Below are 20449 nucleotides of genomic sequence, written 5' to 3' on the forward strand. Positions count from 1 at the left end.
TCAGCACGGCCGGAAGCTCCTCCGGGCGCCGCGGTTTGGATCCGCCCTCCGGCCCGGGCCCGGCGGCGCACGGCGGGTGCTGGCGGGTGAGCGGGGGTCTGCGGTGCAGGGATGTATAGGGGGGTGCACGGTTCTATAGGGGGGTGCATGGTTCTGTAGGGGGGCGCACGGTTCTATAGGGGGGTACACGACTGCGGGAGGTGTGCACGGCCGCGGGGTGCGTACTTATGGAGGCTGTGCACGCCTGCGAGGGAGTTTGCACGGCTCCGGAGAGGGTGTGCATGGGTACGGCGGGGTGTGTGCCGCCGCTCGGGGCTCTGCACGGCTGCGGGGGAGTGCGCTCGGCTGCGGGGGAGTGTGCACGGCTACGGGGGAGTGTGCACGGCTACGGAGGAGTGTGCACGGCTGCGGGGGAGCGCGCTCCCGGGGAGGGGTGCGTTCCTGCAAGGGGAGTCCGCACGGCCGCGGAGGGGTCTGCGCGGCCGCAGGGGGTTGCATGCGTGAGGAGGGAAGGGGTGCGTGTGTGCATGGCTGCGGGGGAATGCGCTCCTTGCGGGGGGTGCATTCCCGCAGGGACGGGGTGCAGAGCTGCGGGGAAGGGGGTTGCACGGCTTTGGGGGGTTGCAGCACAGCCGGCAGCCCTCCCGTGCGGGAGGTTCCTCGGGCAGCTCCGGCTGTACGCGGCGGTCGGGGCTGTCCCGGGACGGGGCTGAGCGGGCGGTACCGAGCCCACCCCTTGTTGTTGCTCTCTCCCTACAGCTCTGGCCGCCCGGAGGAAGCAGCCAGCGCTGCAGGGGCATCCCCAGAGTGGGGGGAGATGAGGCGCTTGCTCTGGAGGAGACCAGTGAGGAGCTGCACTGCGGCCCGCCGTGCTGAGCCCCAGCGATGCACCTCCAGCTCCTCCGCCAGCTTCCCACTGCCAGAGAACCTGAGCCAGGAGCCTGCCCAGGGCCAGCGGCGCATGAACCCCCTCAACATCCAGATGCTGTCCAGGACCCTCCACGAACAGATCTTCCGGGGTGCCCAGGTGCAGTACACGGCAGCCGATATCCAGAGGAGCGTGGAGCACCTGAAGCGCCACGACCTGTGGGGCAAGGAGACCTCCACGCTGCCCGACGTGGACCTGCAGCTGCCCCGCATGTACGGGGACAACATCGATGAGCATTTTCGCATCCTGGCGCAGAAGCAGAGCTTGCCCTACTTGGAGGCGGCCAACGAGCTGCTGCAATGCGAGCTGCCCCCCATGCCCGCGCAGTGGGCATGGCAGCTGGGCTGGACCCGCTACGGCCCTGACGGGCAAGCAGAAGCTGTCGACTTCCCCGAGGAGCGGGCGGTGGTGTTGGACGTGGAGGTGTGCGTGGCCGACGGCCACTGCCCGACGCTGGCTGTGGCGGTGTCACCACACGCCTGGTGAGATGCGGTGCCGGCTGCGATTCTGGGGTCACGCCTGTTGTGGCGGGGGGGCACACGTGGCTTTGGGAAGGATGGGGATGCTCCTGAGTGGAGCCTCTTCCAGCAAACCAACACCAGATTGGAGGGAAAATGCAGCAAAGCCCCAAAGCATGGCTTTGGGATATGTGTCCTGGTTAGTGAGTGCAGCACTCCCTGGGGTCGGCCACCTCCCTTCTGCTCAGCACCCCACATCACAGCGGGTGCTTTTGGTCCTGGGAGCCCCTACTTCATTTTCTAGGGCTGTGAGGTGCTGCCTGTCCTCCGCAGGTACTCGTGGTGCAGCAAGCGGCTGCTGGAGCAGCGCTACTCCTGGTCCAGCCACCTCACCCTGGCCGACCTCATTCCCCTGGAGAGCCCAGCGGGCGCCAGCTGTGCCGGCAAGCAGGACTGGCCGGAGAGAGTGGTGGTAGGACACAATGTGGCTTTCGACCGGGCGTTCATCAAGGAGCAGTACCTCATCCAGGTAACTGCAGTGCTGCTGCTGCTTCACGTTGGCAGCTGTGGTTCGTTACTCTGATAATTGTTTGCCCTGGCTTTTCTGGGTTAGTTTGGCAGGTGCTGTTTTGCACGGATTCCCCAGGGTTGTGCTTGCCTCATTCTTGCACCCCCTAAAGTGGTTGGAGGGTGCAGGGCTGTATCTGGGGATGTGGCAGGAGCCTTTGAGCACCCTACAGCCTGTGCTGGGGATGTTCTCAGCTTTCACAAGGGGGGTGCTGCAAGGCAAAACTTTGCCTTGAGAAAAGTAACCTGAGCAGAGGACTTGCAGCTCCATAATCAGGATGCACTTGCTGGCAGCTGCAGGATGTTTGGCAGCACGTTTCTCCTCCAGCATGTCCCACACCATTTATTTTCTCCCTCTCGGTGCATCCCAGGGCTCCCAGGTGCGTTTCCTGGACACCATGAGCATGCACATGGCCATCTCAGGGCTGACGGGCTTCCAGCGCAGGCTTTGGATGGCAGCCAGGCACGGCAAGAGGAAGGGGCTGCAGCAGGTCAAGGAGCACATGAAGAAAACGCGGAACAAAACAGAGGGACCAGCTGTGAGTAAAGGAGCCAAACCGCTGGCTGTAGCATGGGTGACAGGGGACAGTTTGATTCTGTAATAGGACTGTTTGCATCTGTACTGGGACCCTCTGCTCCTGTACTGGCAGAGTAGGAGCTGTAGGAGCAGCTCTGCTGAATGAAGCTCTCCCTGTGCCTTCCAGATGAATTTGCCGTGGTTGCAAATGGAACAGCAGCATCCTTTACCTCTCGTGATCTTGGCCGTGGCCTTGTCCTGCACCGTGTGACACCTCTGTTTTGTTCACAGATCACGTCGTGGGACTGGGTACACGTCAGCAGCATCAACAACCTGGCAGACGTGCACGCTCTGTACGTCGGTGGGGAGCCGCTGGAGAAGGAGGCGCGGGAGCTCTTTGTGAAGGGGACGATGGCCGACATCAGGAGTCACTTCCAGGTACGGGCGCCATCCCAGCATCCCGATGGGCGGCAGGAGCTGGAGATCGCAATGGGGCGGCAGCAGCTGCTGGAGTAGTTTCTGTTTTGCTGCCCTTTCTTGCAAGGGCTTTGGATGTGCATGGGGCTGTGACATCCTCCCACAGCCCCGTGCCAGCAGAGGGGTGGCTGCTTTGCCTGCTCTCACCTGTCTTTGTCCCCAGGACCTGATGTCGTATTGCGCCCGTGATGTCCAGGCCACCCATGAGGTGTTTCGGGAGCAGCTGCCGCTCTTCATGGAGAGGTGGGAGCGCCGAGCTCTGGTTGGTGTTGGCTGAGGGGCTGTGGCTTTGGCTGGCAGTGATCTGTGGAATTTCCCTGGATTGCAGTCACTCTGGGGATGGGATGCAGCTCCTCTTTTCCATGGGGTTGCAGTGTGAGGTTGGAGGCCCCTGACCCCTTTTAAGGAGGGACTTCAGACCCCCACTGTGTAGATGAGAAAGAATAAGCAGCGGCACAGTGTGGCTGGAGGAGGCGAGCAGACTTAGTGAGGCAGATCAGAGTGATATAGCTTTGGGGTTTTTGCACAAGGTTGTTTTTCGGGCAGCAGTTTATGTGCAGGGCAGGCAGAAGAGATGGGGATTGTTATGGGTTTAGGGGAAGAGCATCAAGGGCTGAATGGGGCTGGGGAGCTCTAAGTGAAGACACATTCATGTTAATTGTAGTCTGCTGGTTCCAAGGCAAATCCCCTCCAGCAAGCATCTAATTTGTTCTTGCTTTGAGCTCTAGGTGCCCCCACCCTGTGACGTTTGCAGGTATGCTGGAAATGGGGGTGTCCTACCTGCCAGTCAATGGGAACTGGAAAAGGTACCTGGACGATGCCCAGAGCATCTACGAGGAGCTGCAGAAGGAGATGAAGAAGTCCCTGATGAACCTGGCCAACGATGCCTGCCAGCTGCTGCACGAGGACAGGTACCCGCGGGCCGGGGGTGCAGCTCTGGTGGTCCCCGGCAGGCTGCAGGTGGCTGCTGGGGACAGGAGCAAAGCTGTGGCATGACAGCGGTCTGTTGGGCAGGTACAAGGATGACCCCTGGCTCTGGGATCTCGAGTGGGACACGCAGGAGTTTAAGCAGAAGAAGAACCCGGGGAAAAAGAAGAAGGATCAGAACGGGAACAGCAAAGCCCCCATGGCAGCAGCGGGTGCAGATGGGACCACGCAAGAGTGGCAAGAGGGTGAGCACGGGTGGTCTCCAGGGACGAGGGATGCTTGAGGGATGCCTTCCCGTGAGCACCCAGACGAAGGGACACAGTTTGACAGCAGCAGGGTGAAGCATCGCTGCCCTGTGGCTCCATTCTGCAGTGTGTGGTGGGTGGCTGTCTCGAGGTCCCTGTCCCTGGCATGGTGGCACGGAGGGCTCTCTTCCAGCTAGTCCTCCTTGCCCTATCAGACCCTGGTCCCCCTGGTGAGGATGAGGAGCTGGAAGGCCCTGCGAGCCGGGTCTGCCTGGAGCATCTCAAGGAGACGGTTGTGCTGCAACCCAAGAGACTCCAGCACCTTCCAGGCCACCCAGGGTGAGTTGGGGACCCTGGGTGTCCCCAGGGGTTGCCCTGCGCTCTCTGACCCATCTCTGCTGCTCCCCAGCTGGTACCGCAAGCTGTGCCCGCGCCTGGAGGATGCCGGGTGGGTGCCAGGACCCAGCCTCCTCAGCTTGCAGATGAGGGTGACCCCCAAGCTGATGCGCCTGGCTTGGGACGGCTTCCCCCTCCATTATTCGGAGAAGCACGGCTGGGGGTACCTGGTGCCAGGGCGGCAGGACAATTTGCCAGAAGCCCCCTTGGTGGAGAAGGGCCCTGTCTGCCCACACAGGTGAGGGGATATAGCGGGGTGCTGAGCTGGGGGCTGCCTGTTTTTGGGGGTTCGGGAGTTCCCCAGGACCCTGCTCAGGCACTGCCCTGGAGCCTTGGTCCCTGTTGTGGGTGTGTGAGCCCTGTCCTGTCCCCTGCCAGGGTGATCGAGTACCTGTACAGGCAGCACTGCCTGGAGAAAGGCAAGGAGCAGCTCCCGGGGCCAGAGGCTGCTGTGGAGGATGAGATGCTGGTGATGGACGGCAGCACCATGTGGCAGAAGGTGAGGGAAGGGGTGGAGGGTCCCTCGGTGGGAGGGAGATGTGGGGCTGGGCTGCTGTCCATGCACATGCAAAAAAACAGTCCCATGTCTCTAGCATGTGGAAGTAAGAAATTTCCTTTAATAAGTGTTAAATCACTGGAGAACTGTTGTTTGACCTGGCTCCCCCTGTGGTCCATCTGTGCTGCAGGTGGAGGAGCTGAGCCGGCTGGAGGTGGATGTGGAGGAGAAAATGGGCAGAGCAAACCAAAGCCTGGTGCAGGTGAAACGGGTTTACTGTGGGATGGGCTATCAGTTCGATCCCTCTTTCCTCGATTTCCCCCTCCCGCCGTGCTTGGGGGGTTCCCAGCGTCACCTCGTATCACTGGTCGCAGGAGGACGCGGGTGAGCTGTGCGAGCTGGCGGAGGTGAGCAGCCGGCCATCCCACCACCACGGCAACGGGCCCTACAACGATGTCAACATCCCTGGGTGCTGGTTCTTCAAGCTGCCTCACAAGGCAAGTTAGTGATGGACAGCATCATCTGGGTGCTTCTGGGGCTCTGCAGTGGTCCTGTGTCCCCTTGCCCGTCACCCCCATGCTGCACAGCTCCTGGGACCCCATGATCTTGCCCCATGGGACAGGGTGGTGGGAATGCATCTCTCTAGCTGGGGCAGGAGAGTGGGTAGAGCTTTACTGATACGCTGAGCCCTGACATCTGTTTTGCTCCTAAAGGATGGGAACGATAACAACGTGGGAAGCCCTTTTGCCAAGGATTTCTTGCCCCAGATGGAGGACGGCACCCTGCGAGCTGCCGTGGGCCGTACCCACGGGACCAGAGCCCTTGAGATTAACAAAATGATCTCGTTTTGGAGGAACGCTCACAAGCGGATCAGGTGAGCGGCTGCCTTCAGCTGAATCGTGACGTCCCTGTGGGCAGAGGCTGCGTCGCACCTAGGGGAGGTTGTGTGGATGTGGGGGGGCTCCGCATCTCACCTGCTGTGTATCCCCCCAGTTCGCAGATGGTGGTGTGGCTGAAGAAAGGGGAGCTGCCTCGCGCGGTGACCAGGTATGGGGAGGAACAGCCGCAGCTGGGGCCTCGGTCCCCTCTGTGTTGCTCTGGGAGGGCACTCGCAGGATGCTGCTCAGCCTCTTCTCCATCCCAGGCACCCCGACTATAACGAGGAGGACGATTACGGAGCCATCCTGCCACAGGTGGTGACCGCAGGCACCATCACCCGCCGGGCGGTGGAGCCCACCTGGCTGACGGCCAGCAACGCCCGGGTACGCCCGTGTTTGAGTCCTTGTGGGGGTGTCTTGGGGCACCCTCTGCGTGTTTTGGACTGGTGGGAGCAGCCTGGGTTGGGTGCTGGAGTATGAATCACGGAATCACAGGCAGGGCTGGTGCTGGAGCCCTTTTGATGATGTGTTTTGACTTTGGGGGAGAGGTCAGCAGAGGCTTCTGAGCTTCAAAATTTGGTGAAAGAAGAAAACACTGAAGTGCTTGTTTCTTTCATTCCCCAAGCTCCCCTTCTTCCATGCTGGAAGAATGTAGAGAGAGTATCCAAATGAGTGATGCCCCACGTGGGTGTTTGTCAAGGGTTTAGATTGCGGGGTGACAATAAAACCCTGGCAGGTGTATTGTTAACCTCCTCTCCCCCCCACTTCCCCCTTTTACCCCTCCATCTCCCCCCTTCCCACTCAGGACAGGCGATTGGGAGGGAAAGAAGGACAGAGAGAAGAGAGTTGGAAAAAATTAAAGATATTTTACTAATGCTACTAATATAAGAATAGAGAAAATAATACAAAATATACAAAACCCATCTTGAAAGTCTCAGCAACTGCAGAGCTGGCACCCAAAGTCCTGGACTGGACTCTGCAGCCAACTGGAGCTGGATTCAGTCTGTACTGGCCTCAGTTCTCAGAGACGACTAGCAAGGTCCTCTCCTAATGTCGGCCATAAGCAGAAGGGAAGAGGCAAAAAGGGAAAGGGACAAGATCCTCGTGATCTCCCACTTTTATATGAAGTATTCACATGAATGGAATGTTATACACAGTTGGTCTGTTTCTTGGTCACCGGTTTCTCCTTGCCCCTCTCTCCAGATTTCCATCCATGCTAATCAATAAGTTTGCATTCCATTGCTAGGTTTACCAAAACATGTGTCTGGTTCTCCAGGAAAATGCAGTTAATATGAAGGCTTTAGCTGACAGGCAAAATTCACTGAAAGAGAAACCTGTTTTTAACAAAACCAGGACAGTGTTAAACCTAGCTCTGACTTTCAGAACGGAATTTAGGGGGTGGGGAGCGGTGGCTTCCGTGCCGCTGGGGAGGTGCAGGGCTGGCGTTGAGCTGAGCATTGTGTTCCACAGGCTGACCGAGTGGGCAGCGAGCTGAAAGCCATGGTCCAGGTGCCACCCGGCTACTCCCTGGTGGGAGCAGACGTGGATTCCCAGGAGCTCTGGATCGCCGCTGTCCTCGGCGAGGCACACTTTGCCGGCATGCACGGTGAGCGGGGTAGTGGGGTTACCCCCTCAAACCCGTTCCCATTTGAAGTCGAACTCGTGTTCCCCTCCCCACAGGCTGCACGGCTTTCGGCTGGATGACTCTGCAGGGGAAGAAGAGCAACGCCACAGACCTGCACAGCAAGACGGCCGCCACGGTGGGCATCAGCCGGGAACACGCCAAAATCTTCAACTACGGGCGCATCTACGGGGCCGGGCAGCCCTTTGCTGAGCGGCTGCTGATGCAGTTCAACCATCGACTGACCCAGCAGCAGGCGCGCGAGAAGGCTCAGCAGATGTACACGGTCACCAAGGGTGTGCGGAGGTGGGTGCTGCTGAGTGGGGACAGGGAGAGCGGCAGTGTCCCGTGGGACCTGGGCACAGGTCACTCTTCTCTCCAGGTTTCTTCTCTCTGAGGAAGGGGAGTGGCTGGTGAGGGAGCTGGACCTGGCTGTGGACAGGGCAGAGGATGGATCTGTGTCACTCCAGGATGTCCAGCGGCTCCAGAGAGAAGCCACGAAAAGGTGAGGTGCTCTGACCCCATGTGGCTCTCGTGCCATCGAGGTGCGAGATGGGGGGAGCTGCAGCCCAGTGCTGTCAGGCAGAGACAGGAGATGAGGCTGGATAGTCCCGATACTCCCTTTCTGCTCTGCCAGGGCTGAGGAGGTTTAATCTAGAGGCTCCCAGTCCCTCCCAGTGAGCAGTTAGCAGCAGGAGACTGTCGCAAACTAGGAGGGAACGTTTGAGGCTCTCAAATGGGACCTGGAGCCTCCTCCCACACTTCCAGCAAACTTTCCTTCTGCCTCACCAGGTCCCGGACGAAGAAGAAGTGGGATGTGGTGGAGCACCGAGTGTGGGCTGGAGGCACCGAGTCCGAGATGTTCAACAAGCTGGAGAGCATCGCCTTATCTCCATCCCCACAGACCCCGGTGCTAGGCTGTCACATCAGCAGGGCCCTGGAGCCTGCTGTGGCCAAGGGCGAGGTAAGGTGCAGCTCTGTGCTGCTGAGCTATTGGCTTTGCTTGTCTTCTCCAAAACAACACCCCCAAGTTCAGCCCTCCTCAGTTATTGGAGACCCAGTAGGTTGTTGGAGCTTATTAATTAATTAATTAAGATGTGAGGAAGAAATTTTTTACATGGAGGGTGGTGAAACACTGGCCCAGGTTGCCCAGAGAGGTGGTGGATGAACCATCCCTGGAGACATCCCAGGCCAGGCTGGACGGGGCTCTGAGCAACCTGAGCTGGGTGAAGATGTCCCTGTTCATGGCAGTGGGTTGCACTGGATGAATTTTGAAGGTCCCTTCCAACCCAAACTATTCTATGATTTATCTGCATGCTATCTTGAAAGCCCAACAACACTGGATTTAACAGGCTTCTCTTAGGACCTGTCCTGTATCAGGACCAGACACTGGAACCTGATACTCCCAGAGCATCTATCTGTGTTTTCCTCCACCAGTTTCTGACCAGCAGAGTGAACTGGGTGGTACAGAGCTCAGCCGTCGACTACCTGCACCTCATGCTGGTGGCCATGAAGTGGCTTTTCGAGGAATTCGACATCAACGGGCGCTTCTGCATCAGCATCCATGATGAGGTGCGCTACCTGGTCCAGCACCAGGATCGCTACCGGGCAGCCCTGGCCCTGCAGATCACCAACCTCCTCACACGGTGAGATGTGACAGATGTGTCTCCTGGGGACAAGCCCCTGCACCTCTGGGTGGGACAGGGCCAGCCCAAGGGGTGGGGGTGACAGTGAAGGGGTTGGATTTGCCTGCAGCAAGCTGAGGCGGAGCAGTTTTCTTCTGCTCAGGGGAAGCTGTCAACACTGGAGGTTGTGTGAGTCAGGTGGCTATAAATGGAGCTCAGCTTTGATTTCCAGGGATAATCTGCTGGCAAGAGGGGGATACTGTCAGCTTTTGGCTCTTGCAGAGATGAGGCCAATTGTTCCACCCTACTGGGATGCAAGCACATTGTGTGACAGCAGCTCTTGGGCTTGACGGAGCAGCCGGGAGTCTGAAACTGCCCCCATCCCTTGTCACCCCACTGCCGTCAGGGGACAGCAAGGGGCACAGCTGCTTGTCTCTGTTGCAAACTGCCATTTGTACAGCATGGGGTGTTCCTGCTACCTCCTCCCCCTGTGCGAGGTTAAGCTCAGCCTAGAAAGCTCTGGAGCTCAAAAGGTGCCCTTTGCTCCAGCTTTGGCACTGCCAGCTGTGTCAAATCTCCTTCCTGGCACTGTGAGGTGTTTGGTGACACAGGAGCCGGCTGAAGCTGAGCTGTTTTTTTGGGATACAGCAAACAGCCTCTCTATGCCGGTGTGGCAGGTGCAGGAGCCCTGACGTTCGTGCCTTTGTGCCAGCTCCTGCGAGCACAGGAGCTTCCTGCTGGGAAAATACAGCATCTGCTGCAGGGGAGGATTAGACAGCAGTGATGGGCCAGGTCCTTTCTTTCTTCTGAGGAAGCTCCACATATGGTTACTCTGTTCCTCCCACACCCATTTCAGCAATACGTGACCCTCCTGCTACCCAGCACCTTGTATTCAGCTGCTGAGTGACATGGGTGCAAAGTGACCCATTATAGCGATGGCTGCCCAGTGGTTTGTGACCCTGTGGCTGATGGGAGCCAGGTGTGACAAGGCTACAGGTGATGTTTAGCACTGCCTGACCTAGTCTCGTCTTCTCCCAGGTGCATGTTTGCCTATAAACTGGGCCTGCAGGATCTGCCCCAGTCGGTGGCTTTCTTCAGCGCGGTGGATGTTGACCAGTGCTTAAGGAAAGAGGTGACCATGAACTGCACAACGCCCTCCAATCCAACCGGGATGGAGAAGAAATATGGCATCCCACAAGGTGAGCTGTGGCTGCGCGATCCAAACCCCTCTGCATGAGCCGCCCCAGCTTAGGCGGAGCACTGGGCCTAAGCAGCTGTTCCCCAGTCCCTTGTTTCCTGACCTATCGGTCACCCTGCAGGGCAACCATCACCCTAGTGCCAGCCCCTCTTTCCTTTCTCAGTCCCCGAGTAGTTTGTGGTGCTGCTTCCAAACATTTCTGACAGTCACAAGCTGGGCTTGGCTCTGTTATCCCCTCAAGAGGAGCCCTCCTGTGCACTTTTAACACAGCTGAAGACTGATGTTTTCCTTTGCTGAAAGGAGAAGGAACCTTGTGTATTTTGCCCTCAAGCCCCAAATTTTTCCAGCCTTTGGAGCATTCTCTCCTTCCCCACTCCCCTTTAGCCTGGTACATTTCTGTTCACAGAACTGCCCAGGACTTTTTGTGCTACATACTCTGAATTAAAGCAAATCATGACTGTCACTGTGAGTGTACTGCAGGGAACTGATTGTCCTCTTGTCTTCCAGGAGAAGCACTGGATATCTATCAGCTAATTGAAATAACCAAAGGTTCACTGGAGAAGAAATGATGACGCTAGAGTGCCAGGATGACAACTGTCCAGATTGTGTGCCAGAGCCTGGCTGTCCTTTTAGGAGATCTTTTGGCAGGGACTGATCCTGATCCTCTTTCCTTTCTACTGTAAGAAAGGGTGTTTCTGGGGAAGAAGATCTTAACTGTAGTGTGTCTGAGGGCAGCAGCTAACTGTAAAACCTGATACAAAGGCCAGAATCACTGCTTGCACACCCATGGGCACAAAGGAAGAAGCCATAAGTGTTTATTTGGCAAGAGAAACAACAAACCATCTCCAAAGTCAAGGTGAGCCCGCCACAGAACAGGCACTGGGAGGAGGGAGCAGCAGCAGCAGCTTTATTTTTTTCGCCGTTTCTTCTTCTTGGGTTCCTGGTTCTCATCTGTCTCCTCTGCTGTGCAGCTCTGGAGAAGGAATGGAGAGAGTAGCAGTACAGATTGTGATTGCTTTTGTGTGGCTAGTTTAAGGAATGTTTATCTAAAGCAAGAAACCAGATGAGCAGAACAGGATTTAGCTCTTTTTCCCTAACAAAATGATGTGACTATGGGACTCCTCTCACCCACTGAGACTTTCCCTGTGGGCCCTCCCCAATTCACGCTGTAACTTAGTCCACAGATTAACAGTGGCACAGAAGAGGGGCTATTTGTGCTGAGTTTTGGTTTGTTGAAACACTCAGGAAAATATGGACAGAAGCACCAATAAAAACCTGGACAATCAGCAAAGTAAATTGTTGTTGTGTGGTTTTTTTTTGTTTTGTCTGTTTGTTTGAATCCAGCACAGGTTGTGCTACATTCACCAGCACTGTCTAGTAGAGGAGATGGGTTCAGAGAGAAGGATTCCTTGGAGAGTTTGTCTTGCCAGCTGTTTAGCTACACAAGTTAACCAGGATGCCAAACCACATTGCATGATCTGATCCCGGGCAGCCAGTTACCTCAGAGGTAATGTAGATAGACCTCTCTACTTGCTAAGGCCAACAACCTGGCCTTAAGAGCAGTCTCACTTCCTAAGACCAGAGATACAGATAGAAATAAAGGCCACTTAAGGCAGGGGAGTGGAGTGTAGGGGACATTAGCCTAAGTACCTGTTCACTCCTTCGTATCAGCTTAAAGTGAGAGCTAACCTGAGGAAGACAAACTGTCCTAATTTCACATACACCTGCACAGCTCACAAATACAGTTGGCCTCAAAAGAGGGGGAACCTGTTGGTAAAATAAGCTAAATAAGTTCTGACCTGGTCGTTGTCTGGCTCGTTTTCAGCATCCTCTGTGTTGTGCTCCTGCAAGGTGCTGTCTAGCATGGACACGTTGATGCGGAAGTCCCGGGAGGTGCTTAGCTTCATGTATTGCATCAAGTTCACCTGCAGCAGCCAAGGTGACACCAGGAGGAGAGGACATATACCATTAGCATCTTAGTTTAGTTTTCTACTCTGCCTAATCCCTTGCACAGCACTGAGACTGAGTCAATCACAGTAATTATGCAGGACTGGAGAAAAAGGTTACGTGAAACAGCACCTGCCCCATGCAAAGCAGTGGCCCACTTATATTTTCCTAAAAGCCAAGTTATTCTCACTCTTGTGTAGTCAAGACCTCACTCTGGTACACTTCTGTTTATGAAACAGCCTGGGGAAGTGGGGTGAGGAAAGCTGGCATTAGGTGGTTAAGTTTCTGCTCAACCTGAACCCCCCCAGTGCTGGTCCCACGTGGTTGTGCCACTGACCCCCACCCGTATCAGTGTGCCAGCAATCCTGTCATGTTGGACCAGGAGCTTGCGCAAAGGCTGGGAGAGTGGTGATGTCCTTACACTTTCGTAATTTGAGCAGCAATGGAGATTTTAAAAACTGGAACAGCAATAGCCCTTCACCCTGCCACTGGTCTGCTGAATTCAGGTCACAGATGAGCTCTGCTGTGCATTACCTTTGATTTCTTGGAAAGATGGATAAGGAACTTCTCATATTGCTCTATTGCAAAAATCAGATTTGGGATTGGCTTAGTCTCCCGAAGCACCTTAGCCTGAAATGCAGAAAGGAGGGCAAAAGATCAGATTTGGAAGTGAACAGCCTGAAAATTCCCTTGAAATGTCATCACTAACAAGCATCCCAGCTACGGCACTAAGGTAGAGCCTGTATTAGCAGCTTAGTTCCCCCCAAAAAACATGATGCTGTAGCATGACATGAAAAACCACAATCGCTCCAGTTTAGCAAAGTTTCTTCAAGTAACCTTGTTCCGTACCCCATCAAGCCTTGACAAAATACCAGACAAGACAGACTATGCAGACTTAACCTTTGTTTCATGTCTGCGAGCTTTTAAGCTGAATTAAGTGAAGGTGGCTTTTGGTTGGATTTTTCATTTGTTTATTTTGTTGGGTTGTTTTCAGACTTTTCACTGAAGTTAAGGTAGAATAAAGTTGATTTTTACTTAAAGGCCAAAATGACAATTTGTCACTGGTAACCTACAAGAAGCCATCAGGTAACACAAGCCTTAAGATATGATCCCAAGTTCAAATACAGCCCATGTTCCAATAGAGAGTGAGTCAATCCTACCATGGCTGTGGAGACCGCAGCAGCTTCACCCTCTTTCTTCTTCTTTTTCTTCTCTTCTGCAAAGCTTAAGCTCTCACTGTGGATGTTCTGAAGGAGGATGCCAAAACATGTGGCATTAGAGGGTCAGCAGGGAAGAAAGGCCAGCCAAATAAGGCTCTGGCCAGCTGACAGCATTACAAGCTAGATGACAGGAAAGCAGCGATACAAGAAGGATGAAATTGAGGGTAATCTCAAAAAAAGAAGGAAAGAAAAATTCATTTCATAATATATACATTCAGAAATATGTATGTGTGAGAAGTCCCCAGGAGTGGTAGTTCTGCACACGACTACGCTTTCCCCAATATGCCATCTCTGTTCTGCAGTTCCTGTGGTTCTCACTCAGACACCCAGTTCCTCTCTAAACAGCTGAATCCCATCAGCCCTACAGTCTTTGGCAAGCACATTATTTTACACTGCGATGCCTGCGGCGCTGTTAACCTTTATTTGCCACTGTGGTTAACAGCAGTATTAATCTCATCAAAAAACCCCCACATAAACAGAAGGAAAAAAAATCTCAACTAAAACCCAGCTCCCCAAGCACTCTTCCTTCCCTGCTCAAGCAGAAATCAGCGTGCTCAGTTCCCAGTGCTGCTGAAATGTCTTATACTATTATTTGACAGAGTAAAGCTTGAACTATAAGAAACTCAAGTCATGTCAAGAAGATTGATGATCCCCAAAGGTGCCCATGTGCTATAGCTGATACACCACTCGGCATCAGATAGATTGGGATTTTGCCACAGTTAATTTAGGCCTTACCTGTACATACGTAATGAATGAGTAACACTGTGGAGTCAAATGGGAACCCGAGAGCTTCACCTGCAAAGAAGCAGAGAGGTTGGTGTTACTTGCAACTCAAGGCCATGAGACATTTCCTCCAGCAATTTGCTCACACTCACCAGCTTTTCTAGCCTTCCTGGAATTGTATTCGAGGTGCTGCGGCAAGCTTGGATATACTGCAAGGAAAACGTAAGAGAATTTATTCTAGGTGTGGTGTTCCCATCCTGGAACCTGTGCTTCCAGGCAGGGCTCAAAGCAGCTCATCCCGCAACACAATGGGGACGGCAGGATTTGCAAGAAGCATCCTCCCCAGTGGTTTGCTATATCCCAAATTCCATGTCTGCATTCCAGAGCTGCGAGAAAGCTCTGGGGTATTCACTGCCTTGACTCAAGTTAGCTTCATGGGCCTGTTTTCAGGGTCCAGCACCCTCAGATCTGATGCTTCAAGTCTTAGATGGGAATGAGTGGCAAGGGCAGGATGGCTGAGTGCTGTGAGAACATCACTGGTGCTGTTCCTTGTGGCACAGAGGAACCTAGATGATACACCGGGAAGAGCCACTCCAAGCTACACACAGCCAAATTCGGCTCGAGAGAAGCTTTTCTTTATCTCCACTGATAAGACTATCGCTGCTGCAGAAAGGTCTCAAAATTGAGGGCACAAAAGCCAACAGAATAAGGACTTGACTCCTGCAAGAGATCAACGGCCCAGTCTTGAGCATAGCTGCTGCCAGGGGTCACTGTGAGCTTGCTGTAGCAGATAGGGAAAAAGTTTTGACATCCCACTGTCAGCAGAGCAGCACTCACATGTTTGATGAGGGAGGTGAGAATTGCGTATGTCTTGCTGAGGCTTCGCAGCAGCGTGTCCACACAGCTCCCCGCAGGGAGTGCTGTCTGTACCAGCTCATGATAAACTGTCAGCAGAGTTCCCAGCTGCAGAATTACACCTTTCTCCAGAGCCTGGCTTTGGTTTGATGCCTGAGAAGAGTCTTCTAGAAGAAAGAGATGAATACCTGGTGAATGGGTCTCTAATGAATCCAATTAGGCAGGTGGGAGGGACACGAAACCACCTTTGCATCTGGTGCACAAAGCACCAGTGTGGCACAAGGAAAATAATAACTGGAGGGATGGTGTGACAACACTATCCTACATTGTTCATGTGGAACCAGCTCGAGAGAGAGTTTAACCTGCCCTCAGATGCTGCTACCTCAAAATCACAAAATGTCTTTTTGCTCTCTGTCTTCATCTGTTTTTGACAAAGGTGTAACAGTAAGAAGTGGACCACTTTTATTACCTGATGCGTCTGATCCCAGACTGGTGAGTTTCTTGATAAGCCAATCCACCTCTTCAAGGACCTTATCTGCCTGAGCCAGAACCAGCAGCTAAGACAGAAACACCAACAAAACAGGGGTTTGGAGGAGTTTGGCACAACAGGAATCTACAAGCCACTGCAGCAGAGCAGCCCTGGACACTACAGGTTGTTCCGTACACACTGTTTTGACTCACACAGACAGTAGGGGCTGCAGTCTTGGCATTCACTATGGCAAAATGGGATCGACTCTCCACCTCCATATCCTGGTCGGAGAAGAGAAAGCAAATTCTTGTAAAACTTTAGCTGCTGTCACATAATTGCACCAGAGGTGTGCTCAGTTTTGCTCTGAAACCACTAAGTGGTGAAAAGTTAGGCTGCTTCTGCATCATACCTGATCTATGTCTCCCAGGCAAGCATGGATGTCTTGTGCGAGCTCACGCAGCAGACCAACAGGGCTCTTGTACAGAACATGGAGACTGAAGAGCAGGGACAGCAAACCTTTGCAGCAAGCAACATCCTCTGTGGGGAAGGGAAAAGAATACAATGCATTAGCAGGTGCGGAGCTCCCCTGGCTACTTAGGAATGTTAGACATCCAGTGAGGAAAAGTCTCATATTCAGTATGGATTGAATAGTCTGCATTCCCAGAAATGATTGGCAGTAGATGAAAATCCTATCAAAATACTGCAGTTACAAAAGCAGAGTTGACGACATCAAGCATCACATATACTCCAAAGGCAGGTATGGCACGCTGGAGCCCTTAGCTCACAGAAAAATGATGACCAGAAGCACTGAGGAAGTGCAATAAAAACTCTGGCAAGAGTAATATCTTTCTAGAATATAAATCCAGATTTGAGCAACGTAAGTGCTAAATAATTAGGGAGAAAAGTCAAGTAAGTGTGGCTTCTCTTTCTTCAGCGATGCTAATGTTTATAGAGATGGAGTTTCTTCCCTCATACTTGTGTTAATAACCACAACGTCATGGCAATCTGTCACAGAATGGGACCTGACTGTACCTATAACAAAGAGGTAAAACCAGGACAGACAACAGCGGAGCATCTATGGGTCTAATATCAGACCTGTCACATCACATCTAAACATGTTCCCCAAAGCTTACTTACCAAGAGCATTTTCTTTGCAAATTTTCACTGTCCAAGTCAGGAATTGAAGGAACTGCATAACAGGAGAAAAGATGTTATGGCTTTGAAACAGAATTCAAAGTATAATAATAAAAGAAACACACAACAAAAACAAACCCCCCCAAAAAAACAGAAAAGGGAGACCCGCAGAGTCCCGTTCTGGCAGAAAGGCACCCAGCCACGCTCTGTGAAGTTCCATAAGGGACATTTAACCTGCTAAAAAATGAAAAGCTGAGATCCAGGACAGGGGAATGGCTATACATTCCCTTGGACAGAGTAAAAGCTCCATTTAATTTAAAGTAAATGATGACTCCAGACTTCTGGCAGACCTTGAGTGCAGTCTCTAGCTTGTAAAAATGGAGCACCTCTAGTCCACTTTAGAAAATGTCTCCTTTAATGGAAGGAATTGGGCACTTGGCCAGTCTGGACTGGTCACAAGTCTGGCCTTTTTTGGCTCTGTTCCATGTAGAAGCCACACCACATCTAGGCCCTGTTAGAAGTCCCTGCTCAGGAGAACAAGTCGTTCAGACTCTGGGTGCCCAAAGGCAGGATCAGAATGTGCAGGAGTAGGGTGGGAAGACAACTTGTTCTCAACTATCCTTGCAGGCGTGTGACAGGAGAATGCTTGACAAGGTAACAACTGTCACTTTGACACGGTGGGGTCTGCAGGAGAAGGCAGAACATGCACACGTGTCAGAGCCCTCAGATGTCAACCCAATCAGATAATCTTCTTCCTTCACCCATGGCTACAACACCCATCCCTGCCAGTCCGTGAAGGTTGTGAAGTACCTGCTGAGAGGCTGGATCGAGATGTTTGGACAAAGTGGAGAGAACTGTGATGAGTGACTGCGTTTCCTTGGAGTTGAAGTCATCTTCAGCGCTGCTGAACTGGTTCACCAGAGACCTCTGATCATGGGAAGGAAAGAGCGTGCATACTTGTTGTAAGGTCATTTGAAGAAGCAAATAACAAGAAGCTGCAGCAGATAAAGGAATCAGCAGCAAGGAGAATGACAAATAATATAAAAAGAGGACTCTTCTAAAGAGTAAGTGCTGGTTTTTGTTATGAGTGCTTACATAGCGGCCCACATGTGATTCAGTGTGACTTTTACAATACTCGGCTAAGTTTATGCTGCACTGAAGGACCTTATAGTTCTGTAAATAAAGTGCACTTCAATCCATCTCTGCACAGCACCCTGAAAAAACTTTCCTTAGGGATCAGAAACTTTTCTAAAATGCCAGGGTCACAGTTGCTATCACATACTCAATCCCGTGGTCAAGTAACAGAGAGCTAGCAGTGTTTGTCTGCCAGAATTACCAGTGCTTTGGAACACTTGCAGCACACAGTGGTACTTACCTGAAACTGTCGGATCTGGAAGGCAGCTTTCTCTGTGACATTAATATCCGTTTCTTCTGCGTCACCATCAGTAATATCTGGCAGAGACAGAGAGGTGCAGAAAAAAGCTAAATGCCAAGAGCACAGTACAGGATTTCTTTCCAAAAGTGGGAAAGACTGAGACTGCTCACAGCTAGAGAAGGAATACAGACTGAAAAACCACGGTGAGCACAAAAATGTGTTAAAGGCAAACTTCGAATAGGCAAATGCTATATCAGACCCCAACTATCCTCTGCTGAAAGACCAGAAGTTCTATAAAAGCAGGTAAAGATATCTCTGGAACTTGTCTCTGGTGTGCAAATCAACACTACTAAGCCCACCTTGTTACCGAGAGACGAGGAGCAGACCTCTCTCCTTAGTTATGGGCAAAGAGCACTGGCTTATTGACTGCACACACATGGGATGGAACACGACGGCTGGAAACCAAAGAGGAATTGTCCCGTGTGCCTACCCAGGGCTTGTAGAAACTGGGGGATCCTGGCAGCATAGAGCTGCTGCACCGTGTTGAAGATTCGCAGCAAACCTTCCAAGCACAGAAGCGAAATGCTTTTGCCCTTTTTCTTCCCCGACTCTTCAACAACAGTGGGAACTGATGTGTACCTCCAAAGCAGAACCCTAGGGGGTGGGAGAAGAGTTAACACCACACACTCCAGTAACACTGGCTGCCCAGTGCAAGAAATACGACAGAGCTAATCACAGATTCTACTCTAAGTGTTGTGTTTTTAATATAACTAAATTGGAAGGTCTTTTTCCTATAGGAAAGTGGAGGGAGAAGAGAGCCATTTTTAAGATGATTTTGTTTCAGTGTCAGCAAAATAGCTACTGCATTCTTCCTGCACAGCTAAATAATTTAATTCTTTCCAGATGCCAAGGGACCTTCCAATCACATTTCAAGTCCATCTTTATACACTCATTTCTTCCACCTGGCTTTCCTTCTGTCTCAGACTGCCCAAACACTGACCGCTGGTGTCAGATCTGTCAGTGACAAAAAGAGCTTGTCTCTTGGCAGCTTGAATCTGTGAAATGTCAGATATCTCTATAGGGCTCTATATAAATAAAATAAGAAAGGTAAAGGCAGGCAAAGTGAAGTGAGAAGCTTTGAAGAAAGCAAAATTGTTTGGCCCAAAGAAGGCTTTTCTGTTTGTAGGGAAACAGCTTTTTCCTTCTCCCCTAAGCCCACTTCTTCCCTTTTTTGTTCCCTCTCCTTTCTTCTCATTAGTTCTGTTGCCTGCACAGATGATCTTATTCTATTTCAACATCCAATCACACAAAACGTGTAGCTCACATGTAGTCCTAACGACTGCAACAAAAACAGTCTCTATTATTTGGGGCGAGACACAAAACGGGCATTATTCATGGCAGTGGTAATTTGCATTTTGTGCTCTCTGCTGACTGGGATCTGAAAAGACCACATGCAGATATGACCTAGATCCTAAAGACATTTAGATGCTTAACATTCTTGGGTTTTCCAAAGGACTTGCAAAAGTCTTAAACGAATGTTTTCTAAAGCTTGTGTCCCTCTTACATCTGTTTTATACTGGAGCTAAAAGTGAATTTTAACTTCATTGAATCCCAGAGGCCTCAAGAATCCAGCCTGTAACCATCCTACCTCCTCTGTGACAATGAGTGATGAACCAAAAATCAGAAAGAGGCTGAAAATGAGAGTTTAATGGCGTTTGGTTCTTCCAGGCCAAGTACTGTTATTAGAGCTGTATCACTCACTCTGGCACAGAAACTGCAGTGCCTCCACTTGATTTCTCAGGAGCAAAGAAAGGCAATGATCTCAACCCAGTAAAAATAACAGTTTGAAACAGTTATAGACTGCATTCTTCTTCCAAAACCCTACCTAAGAATCAAAAATCCCCAAAATGCATTGCTGATTAAGGCTGATGGCTTCATGTGCCACAGTGACTCACCGTGTGATTTTGCAGAGGTTCTGAAACATCTTCTCAGGATTTTGTCCATCTGGTCCATCAGTCTGTCCTGTCTCCTCCAGCTGCTGCACTTTCTGCAGAGCTACACTGACAGCATAGCGCAGGAACTCTGTACTGGAGCGCAGAACTGTCAGACTCTCCTCGTGGCTTTGGGCATTGTCCCTGAAGAATCAAGAGCACTGTCAGAGAACTGAAGATGCACTGAAAAAGCGTGGGGATGGCCTAGATTCAAAACCTGAATATGCATTTACGAATAAAAATCACTAGCTTAATTCATGGTGGAAAGACCCTTTGTTTGTACTGAACACTCAGAGGATAGAGATCTACCAGCCTCGCTGAATATACTAACAGACACGTTCAGATTGACATCTGTCTCTGATTCATAGAGGACTGGAGCTCTAACACTGGAGTTTGTTGTCT

The 20449-nt window shown here is 52.1% G+C and overlaps 2 protein-coding genes across 2 annotated transcripts in view; one reads left to right on the top strand and one right to left on the bottom strand.

Moving 5' to 3' along the window:
* On the top strand, window positions 1-11629 carry POLG (DNA polymerase gamma, catalytic subunit). The gene is made up of 23 exons (XM_080351525.1): window positions 1-86; window positions 760-1410; window positions 1720-1915; window positions 2325-2492; window positions 2762-2908; window positions 3111-3190; window positions 3676-3858; window positions 3962-4119; window positions 4335-4458; window positions 4529-4753; window positions 4894-5014; window positions 5202-5273; window positions 5386-5508; window positions 5725-5885; window positions 6005-6058; window positions 6156-6273; window positions 7360-7495; window positions 7570-7816; window positions 7893-8015; window positions 8303-8474; window positions 8948-9156; window positions 10174-10334; window positions 10841-11629. The coding sequence occupies exons 2-23, from the start codon at window positions 818-820 to the stop codon at window positions 10900-10902; spliced, it is 3633 nt and encodes a 1210-aa protein (XP_080207651.1). The 5' UTR covers window positions 1-86; window positions 760-817; the 3' UTR covers window positions 10903-11629.
* FANCI (FA complementation group I) overlaps window positions 11233-20449 on the bottom strand; it is a gene marked incomplete at its 5' end in the record, with an annotated part of 23888 nt that continues 14671 nt past the window's right edge. Inside the window, 15 exons of the mRNA XM_080351524.1 lie at window positions 11233-11306; window positions 12133-12258; window positions 12815-12910; window positions 13441-13527; window positions 14236-14295; window positions 14376-14432; window positions 15061-15245; window positions 15548-15635; window positions 15760-15828; window positions 15957-16084; window positions 16685-16736; window positions 17492-17608; window positions 18057-18133; window positions 18547-18710; window positions 20012-20191. Of these exons, the coding sequence (XP_080207650.1) occupies window positions 11241-11306; window positions 12133-12258; window positions 12815-12910; window positions 13441-13527; window positions 14236-14295; window positions 14376-14432; window positions 15061-15245; window positions 15548-15635; window positions 15760-15828; window positions 15957-16084; window positions 16685-16736; window positions 17492-17608; window positions 18057-18133; window positions 18547-18710; window positions 20012-20191 (1552 nt within the window). The 3' untranslated portion in view covers window positions 11233-11240. The remainder of the gene's footprint in view (window positions 11307-12132; window positions 12259-12814; window positions 12911-13440; window positions 13528-14235; window positions 14296-14375; window positions 14433-15060; window positions 15246-15547; window positions 15636-15759; window positions 15829-15956; window positions 16085-16684; window positions 16737-17491; window positions 17609-18056; window positions 18134-18546; window positions 18711-20011; window positions 20192-20449) is intronic.

This window comes from Nesoenas mayeri (genome assembly GCF_963082525.1).
Source record: "Nesoenas mayeri genome assembly, chromosome: 11".
NCBI classification, from domain to species: Eukaryota; Metazoa; Chordata; class Aves; order Columbiformes; family Columbidae; genus Nesoenas; species Nesoenas mayeri.